Source organism: Dichomitus squalens (assembly GCF_000275845.1).
Source record: "Dichomitus squalens LYAD-421 SS1 unplaced genomic scaffold DICSQscaffold_75, whole genome shotgun sequence".
NCBI lineage: Eukaryota > Fungi > Basidiomycota > Agaricomycetes > Polyporales > Polyporaceae > Dichomitus > Dichomitus squalens.
In genome coordinates, this window is record NW_006766957.1 from 97,950 (window position 1) to 106,008 (window position 8,059).

At 57.1% G+C, this 8,059-nt stretch overlaps 4 protein-coding genes across 4 annotated transcripts; 2 read left to right on the plus strand and 2 right to left on the minus strand.

Moving 5' to 3' along the window:
- Positions 1–2,151: 2,151 nt before the first annotated feature.
- DICSQDRAFT_21482 (uncharacterized protein) lies at positions 2,152–2,427 on the minus strand (the record flags this gene model as incomplete). Its single annotated transcript, XM_007370766.1, has 1 exon — positions 2,152–2,427. A coding segment is annotated over one exon (276 nt), but the record flags the coding sequence as incomplete, so codon positions are not given.
- A 1,357-nt stretch (positions 2,428–3,784) lies between these two features.
- Positions 3,785–4,927, minus strand: DICSQDRAFT_174906 (uncharacterized protein; the record flags this gene model as incomplete). The annotated part of the gene is made up of 7 exons (XM_007370767.1): positions 3,785–3,871; positions 3,935–3,991; positions 4,085–4,187; positions 4,242–4,317; positions 4,385–4,415; positions 4,490–4,683; positions 4,750–4,927. 7 exons carry the CDS (start codon positions 4,925–4,927, stop codon positions 3,785–3,787), a joined length of 726 nt encoding a protein of 241 aa, XP_007370829.1.
- A 423-nt stretch (positions 4,928–5,350) lies between these two features.
- On the plus strand, positions 5,351–7,164 carry DICSQDRAFT_71513 (uncharacterized protein; the record flags this gene model as incomplete). Its single annotated transcript, XM_007370768.1, has 3 exons — positions 5,351–5,420; positions 6,504–6,511; positions 6,919–7,164. Coding segments are annotated over 3 exons (324 nt in total), but the record flags the coding sequence as incomplete, so codon positions are not given.
- Positions 7,165–7,532: 368 nt separating this feature from the next.
- DICSQDRAFT_24163 (uncharacterized protein) lies at positions 7,533–7,730 on the plus strand (the record flags this gene model as incomplete). Its single annotated transcript, XM_007370769.1, has 1 exon — positions 7,533–7,730. A coding segment is annotated over one exon (198 nt), but the record flags the coding sequence as incomplete, so codon positions are not given.
- Between the last annotated feature and the right edge of the window lie 329 nt (positions 7,731–8,059).

The following is an 8,059-nucleotide window of genomic DNA, read 5'->3' on the forward strand; positions in this document are numbered from 1 at the left end:
CGTCGAACTCGGCGCTCCCCAGGCTTCGCGGCGAGGTAAGTCTACTCAAGTTCTGGAAGCCTTGCACCAAGGTGAATTTCGGAGTAACAACGCTGCGAAATCGACGGCGAGGACTTGGTACGAACGTACTTCCCGGACGTTCCGCTCTCCAACGTCCTCAAGTTTGAGGGTCTCGCGAGGAGGAATAGCTTGCCGTACACAGGTGTCTATGGACTGGACCGTTGGATGGTATCCAAGATTGGACCACATGGAAGAAGTGCGCGAGGAGACGGCGTTATCACCACTTAAGACAAGCTATGGGTCATCCACACTCGCTACGCCCTTGTACGTAGCCTGGCGTGTGGGACGTGGAGCACTGAATTGTGCGTTCGATTCTCGCGAATGCACTCTTTTATCGCGCCCGCAACCTCCAGCGCGCACTAGTCAGCGGATGTATCCGCGTTGAACGGATGCATCCGCACAACGTGGCCCCAACCTAGCGGATGCATCTGCTTCACTGAGACTGCTCGCAGGGCGCAAAGTACTTAGTAAGGGGCGCATACAATTGTAGGGGCAAATACATGCGGCAAATCTATTCGCTGTTCCATAAAACTTAAGGGCGACGGGGATCCAAACCAGCGCAGGCGCTGGTATGATACCAGCTATTCCCACTAGGCCGTGCGGGCATGAGAATCTACGCAAGCTGTCCATCTCTAGCGCGTTGTGCACTAACGTACAGACCTGCTTAGTACCCGCTGAGGAGTTGCTCGCGACGTAGCTCGGGCAGTACATGGCGTCGTACAGCGTCCAGTGGCGGAGCATCAGCAAATGGCACTCGTACGACGCGTATATGGGGTGGCTACCGCAGCCCGCGGCCTTGAGGTCGTCCCCGACCGCGGCGGGCGGCGCGGGGTGGAGGTGCGCGACCTCGTCGTGGAAGATGGCCCGATAGTTGTCGTAACCGTCGCGCGAGATGCGGGAGGCCGCGTACCGGTGGGCGAGGCTGAGGATCGTGAGCTAGAGCAGGTCGGCGCGCTCGAGAAGAGTCGCGAGGAGGTACATGGTGCCCGCCACGCTTTGACCGTGCCAGGTGCCGGAATGGTTGTTCTTAGTGAGGCGTCTTTCGTTCTGCGCGCGCTCTTCGCGCAGGAGGCGGTTGGAATCCAGTACACACAGCTATTAGAGGCATAGAGGGGACGGGATAGGTGTGTGTGACGTACGTCTACTTGTCGCTGCTTACCCTCGTAGTCCTCATTCTCGCCTTCTTCGGGCGCCCAGGCTTCGGAGGGCGCACAAGACAGTCGACGCCGACTTGGCCGGGGAGCAGGGGCAGAGCCAGACGGAGGCCATCTTGTACAGGACGGCTGGGACGTTCGTGCACTCGAAGTAGCCGCCGCGCCGGTCGCACTTGCCGAGGACGCCCTTGGAGATCGAGTGGAAGGAGGAGAGGGCGAGGAGCGAGCGGAGGTCGCCTACGACTTGCTCGAAGGGTCGGAAGCGGTGCGTGTCTGGGCGGTGCGGGCTCGCCTAGTAGACCTCGTCGGCGAGGACGACGAGGGGGTGCTCTTCGCATAGACGGACGATGCCCTCCATCGTGCGCTTGTCGACGATCGCGCCGGTGGGGATGTCCGGGTTGATGACGACGAGGGCGCGGGGGACGGCGTGGGAGCTGTGTACCTCCGTGCTTTGCACGGCGCCGCGTGGATCTCGTCGAGCGACGTCGACCAGTCGTCGGACTTCGTAAGGTGGTAGGGTAAGGGGACGCCCGAGATCTGCGCGAGCGTCGCCATGTAGAGCAGGAATTGGGAGATGGGGATGAGCACGCCGGTGATGTTGTGCATGGTGGGGACGTTGAGGATGAGCAAGACCCCCGCGGACGCGCCCGCAGTCAGGAAGATGTCCTCAGGGTCGCTGGGGTAGCCGTCGCGCTCTGAAGGCATATGTCAGCGCAGGGGGTGCAGCACAAGAAGCGGAGTAGCCGTGCAAGAGCAGGATGGTGTACAACAAGCAAGGGCTACCATCTAGTCGACGTCTAGGCCATGATGGCCTGAGGAAGATTCTCAGCGCGCTTCCACAACTCAACCTACTGCAGGATCTCCGAGACGATACCAACAACTTCAGCACGTGGTCGTACTCGTCGACGAGCTGGTCACGGATATGCCGCGCCAGACAACGACTGACATCCTTCCGTTCGGTTGTCATCGTCTCGTTCACGACGTCAAGGGTCTCGCGCAAAGCGAGGTGGGCCTCTTCCATGCATAGCTCGCCTTGGCCCATAGCACGGCCCTTGAGGCCAGGCGCGGCGGAGGCCTCGACTTCCGTGATGAGCTTCGCAATGAACCCCGTTGTCGCGTTCTCGAAGGATGCGAAGAGGTCTGTCTTGAAGACGTTAGACCAAGAGCCCGCGATTTGACGCGTGAAGGGGATGTAGAGTTCGACATTGCGATCGGAGCGCCAATAACCATGCCGGCGGAGTGCTGTAGAGGGCATTCCTTGACACCAAAGCTGCAGCTTTGGTACTGAGAATGTACTACCATTGTAGGTTGCCCCAATGCATACTGGCAGCAAATGTGTCGGACGTCTCCACCGCCACGGCCGCAGCCTAGACATACTATCCCTCCAGGGGTTTTGCAACGCCAGGAATGATGGCACCTGCCTCTCCAGCAATAGTGACCTATGTATTCCACAAATTTCAGGCATTGCTAAGACTTACATCGATCATATGTCCTCCAAGTTTCGTAAAATTCTGTGGAGCTGAACGCGAGCTATGGGGATGCCATGTTCCGAGTACCTGCATGAAAGGGGTTTTGCAAAACCTGTAAGCGCCTGAAAGAAATGGCTTCCCTAGGATGTCTACCCATCCTCAGAGCTATCGGGGATAATTTCTGTATTGAAAATGCGCCCATACATTCGTTCGGGAAGATTTTTGAACTTTCTCAGTAAGAGACAAAGAAAGATCTGTATATCAAGCTGGGCGTCAACTCGCTTAAAGGTGTAACTAAATGTCTCCTGCTCGCAAAGGCGTCCTCCAGCCCATTTGGCTCAGAAAAGTTGACAGATGATATCAGAATGGGTGTAGCATCATGAGTCTGACATATCAGAGCGATGCATGAGGAAGGGAGGAAGGGCTCAGGGTTTTGCAAAACGCCCAGATTTTGCAAAACCCCTTGAGGGATAGTAACATTCAGATGGCGATATCCCAGAAACACGCGTCGTACGATATTTGTACTCACGCTCGTAGCGCCGATCTTGCACCTCTCCTCTAGGCCATCCTTGAAGCGCTCTTGGAGTTCTTCCACGCAGTTCTCGACGGCCCTCTCAAACTCCTGCAATGACATCGCCACATATGAGCAGTCCACTCCGCTGGTATCGCAGCCCAGAACGCACCTCAATGAGTCGCGGCGTGACGCCGACGGGCTCGCCGTTCCGGTCGACCTTCGTCTGCTTGAGCGTGTACAGGTTCATGTCCTGCATGAGGTGCCACGGAACGTAATGGAGCACGAGATACCCAACCCCGCTGGGGATGCTATACAGCCTATGACGGAGGGGTTCTCCCTATTTCTGGTATGGTTTTCTGCTGGCGACTGTTTGCCTTGGCTGAAACGAACGTTGCCCATCACCGCATCCAATGACCAGCGTCGAGCGCACCTGATAAGTCTCGGACGCACGCCATTTGTGACTGCCATTGTCCACAGGCGCGACGTAGCGGTAGGCCTATCGCATTGCACAGCGCCTGCGCCATCCTCGCTCGATCACCGCCTTCAATCCATCTATCTTTGTGCTTCTAGGGGCGTCCCGAAGCCAATCACTCGTCGACGGGACGCGAAGCCTGCCTAGGCACCTGCATCCCGGACTTCACCGCAGGACGCTCAGCCGTACGCTCCAGCCATGCCTGGTAGAAGTCATCAGCCCCACATATACCGGGACGCTAGCCATGCCAGGATAGGCAACCGACCTTGACGTGGGGCCACTCGTCAATGCTCTCGATCCCAGTAAAGCCGTGCGAGTTGACCTGGGGCAAAGTGAGTCAGCTCCGATGCCATCGCGAAAGAAAAGAACGCCCCTCGCGATGCTGAGTGAAATTCGCAACGCGGAGGGAACGCACGTTACCAGGAAAGCGCGCTGATATCTGCGATGCTGTACGCCCCGCCGCCACCGCCGAGCCAGTCGCGCCCGCGGAGACGGACGTCGAGCACGCCATACAGCCGCTTCGTCTCCGTCAGACAGCGTGCATTCTGGAAGTGAGTCTGATTGGCAGGCACGCGGGGACGCGGAAGGGTGGCGCACGCTTCTTGGCATAGGGTATGTCTTCGGGCGCGGCCCTGAGGAAGTGATTGGCTGACGGTGGTCGGACGCGGACGATGCATAGCGCCATTTGTTGCTGATGCATGGAGCCTGTGCCTACCTTGGCCCTGCATCGGTCCGATGCCACCGTGCTACGAGGACGAAGAGGGGAGATTGGCGATTGTGAGCGGGTTGGAGGGCAGGGACAGGTGACCAGGGGACGTACCGTGAAGATCCACTGCAGCATCTCGTTGTATTCGTCCGGCCGCATCCGCGGGTCGAACGAGAACTTGAGCTTGAGATCGTAGTGCTGCTCTCGAAAACTGAAGTTGTCGCGGTTGCCATCTACCAGGACGGGGATGAAGCCATTCGGGTTCATCTTGATGAGCCATGGCTCCTTCTGCGTGTCTTTCCTGATATCTATAGGATATCAGAGACAGCTACTCAGAGTCAGGGTTTCCCGAGCTCTCCGCTCTTCCTCCAAACGTTCTACGCCGCCTTCGTGCCAGATGACTATCCGGTCACCATGCTCGCCGCCGCCAAACATGGTAGACAGGTGCTGTGGTCTTGAGGAATACGCGACATGCACGGTGAGGGAAGTCGGGAAGTCGCCAAACCACTCTGGTGATGGGACGTCGAGGATGGCACCGATGTTGTACAACATCAGCGTGTGCAATTGCACCAGGGATCAGCCACGCAGTGGATCTCCAGCAGCGCATTCGTACCCCAGCGTATGTTGCAAGCTCGTCTCGTATCCGCTATAGCTCTGCGTTTCCGGAGACGGGTACGAATCGGTGCGTGCCATCGTCCTGCTTGAAACGATAGGCGAGCATCTTTGAGGTGCATACCACGGCGACGTCTGGTGCAACGAGGATGACGACCGACGACGCGGCAGTCTCGGGTGAGCATCGATATGAGGCGAGGGCGTTGTTACAGTCGGAGTTCGCTCAACAACGCGGGAGTCGCTCACGGTGGCATGCGTGCACGTGACACGCGTATGCGTGTTTGTGGCTCAGAGCCTGAGACTCAGTTGCCTGTCGCTAGACAGCACCTGGTAGCGTAGTGCTAAGTGTATCCTCGGAGAGACCGCCGCGCGATGACCGATGTCACGCGTATAATCCGACTCCGTGAAGACAAGCCGGCACGACAGGGAACCAGTTGTTTTCGATCCTCGAAAAGGCGGTGAGAAGGGGACGCAATAGTTCCCCCTTCTCACCATTATTGGGCAACTTCTTGCGCCGTTACAGAGATTACTACCGGAAGAATTTCCCACGAATTTGGGCGTGGCGAAAACAATGCCTGTTGCAAATGCTTTCCGATCATCGAGAAGTGGTCGTGTTGTTCACCATGAAGGCAAGCAGTCGTTTTGCTCGGGTGGCCAAAAGGGGTTGGTGTTGCACAATCTAGGTGGAAAGTTGCCATGCCCGTACTCGTGGGAAACTACAGCCGGTTTCAGCTCGCTTGTCGTGAGAGCGCCGCGCCGCATCTCACGCATTTGCCTGTTTTCCCCTTCTAAGCGCCCCCAAAGGAACTTCGGACGACGATATCTCCTCGACAGCTCAATGTAACCACTTCATTCTTGCGTATTCTGGCTCAGGATTACGACGCGCAGGGCACGGTATTGTATTGAAGTTGCGCCAACTCGACGTCACCAACTTCTGGGCATTCCCGCTCTCCCAGCTCCCTACTGGACTCAAACAGCGCTGTTGGCTGAATAGTATGGCGTACTCTCCCGGAAATTGTCGGAATGGTGAAGACAAGACGCTACCAAGGGCTCTGTGTCATAAGGCGGAGTGTCCAGCGACAATCACGTCCACCATAGGGTGGGCTCGGGTGGCAGCCCTCTTGGGCCAGCTCAAAGTCCTCGTCGGGGAGCACCAGACACCATGACTTTGTGAGTAACCTGCACCTTCATAATCTCTGTGGTCTTGCAAGGCATTAGGGGCCATGTAGTCACTGTTAAATAGGAGGGAGGAACAGACGAGGTGGGTAGATTGGAGCTGCAAAGGAGAGCTTGTAGAACACTACCATTGGCAAGCAGCACAATTACATGGGTTTGTAGGCTTACAGTGGACATATGTGACATGTTTTGTAGCAAAGATGTGTTGGATTTGACGATATACGACAGAGTGGTATACTAGGCATGCGCCAGAACCCTTCGCAGAATGGAGAAAACGTACTTCATGGACCTCTTCTGCACCATATGCCCTCCGTAACATACGCCAACGGCTTCCAGTGAGCCCTCCAGGTATCTCCATGTGATGTTCAAGGAAATATGTGTGATGGATGCAGAAGACGGCGTGAAATCGACTGAAAGCAGGTGGATCGTCCGTTGGACGAGTTGCTAACTTGAAAACCAGTACCGTGCCCTGCGCGTCGTAATCCTGAGCCAGAATACGCAAGAATGAAGTAATTACATTGAGCTGTCGAGGAGATATCGTCGTCCGAAGTTCCTTTGGGGGCGCTTAGGAGGGGAAAACAGGCAAATGCGCAAGACGCGGCGCGGCGCTCTCACGACAAGCGAGCTGAAACCGGGTGTAACTTGTCCAATAGTGGCGAGGAAGGAGAACTGTTGCGTCCCCTTTCTTCTGCCTTTTCGAGGATCGAAAACATCCGGTTCCCTGCTGTGCGGCACTCTGGCAGAATCTCCCACAGAAAGGATCCATTGGCAACGACCTCTGGAACAGCCTGCTTGCTGCCGAGAAGGAGTTCGAAGCCGAGATCCTCGAGGTCACCACAGAGGCCAACGCCTACGTCGAGGGATGGAGCACCGTCATATTCCAGACCGCAACAGAGATGATGCACAACGAGACGATGCGCTCCGTCGTAGAGCAGATCCCCCACTATTCGAGCCGAAGCTGGTGCGTGCATGTGCCGCGTGCGCTCTCCTTGTCGACATGACTGACCGCTGTGCAGAACTGAACTATGGCAAGCTCACTCCCCCGCAACTGGTGGCCCAAGCACCTCCTGCGCCGGGCTCCCCTCATCCGCTCAAGTATCCCTCTCGTCATCGAACCCAACGCGACCGCTGTCCCCTAAGACGAACTGTGCTAGCTTCGCACCGCCCAGCGCTGGCACTGAAAGCGACACGCTCAGCGGCAGTGAACGCTCGGCGGAGCCCATGTCGCAGCGTGCTCCGTCGAAATATGTACACTAACATACTCCTTACCACACGTGTTCAGCCTAATGCTCGCTTAGAGCTGATTTTCGTCCTCTGTATACAGGCTTCTTCAGAAAACACGAAGAAGCGAAAAGGATGTGTACAGGTTGAAGGGAAGGTCTTCACCGGGGAGATCGCGCGCTTGGGCAAGTGGAACGGAAAGGCATCCGAGGGCTTCGTCGGCCGCACGCATTTCAGCGTCCCGCCTACCAGTCGCGGGAAGCCCGCACGCTCTCGCCCAACTCCTGGGGTCGTCGTTTTCCTCAAAGTCAAGTTCGAACAGCCCTATCTGACGTACCGCGACTGGACGAAGTAACGATGGCGCTGAGCAGGGTGCCGGGCGCGGCGAACGTGCCGAAGAGCAAGCTGTCGCCAGGATACGAAGACGTACGGCGAGTGCTGTGCGGTGAGATCACGCGCGACAAGAGCCAACACCGCAACCAGTTTCGCGAGGCCGCACAGAAGTTCAACCCACCCACACGGCTCCTGGCGCTCGAATGGTCCTTTGACATCCCGCTCTCCACGGTGCACCGCTCTTGAGGAGATCACATCTTCACGCGCGAAGACAAGCACCAATCGCTCCACGGCGATGACAGCCAAGTCGCACGAGGACGTGATCTGGCAGTTCCTCAACCA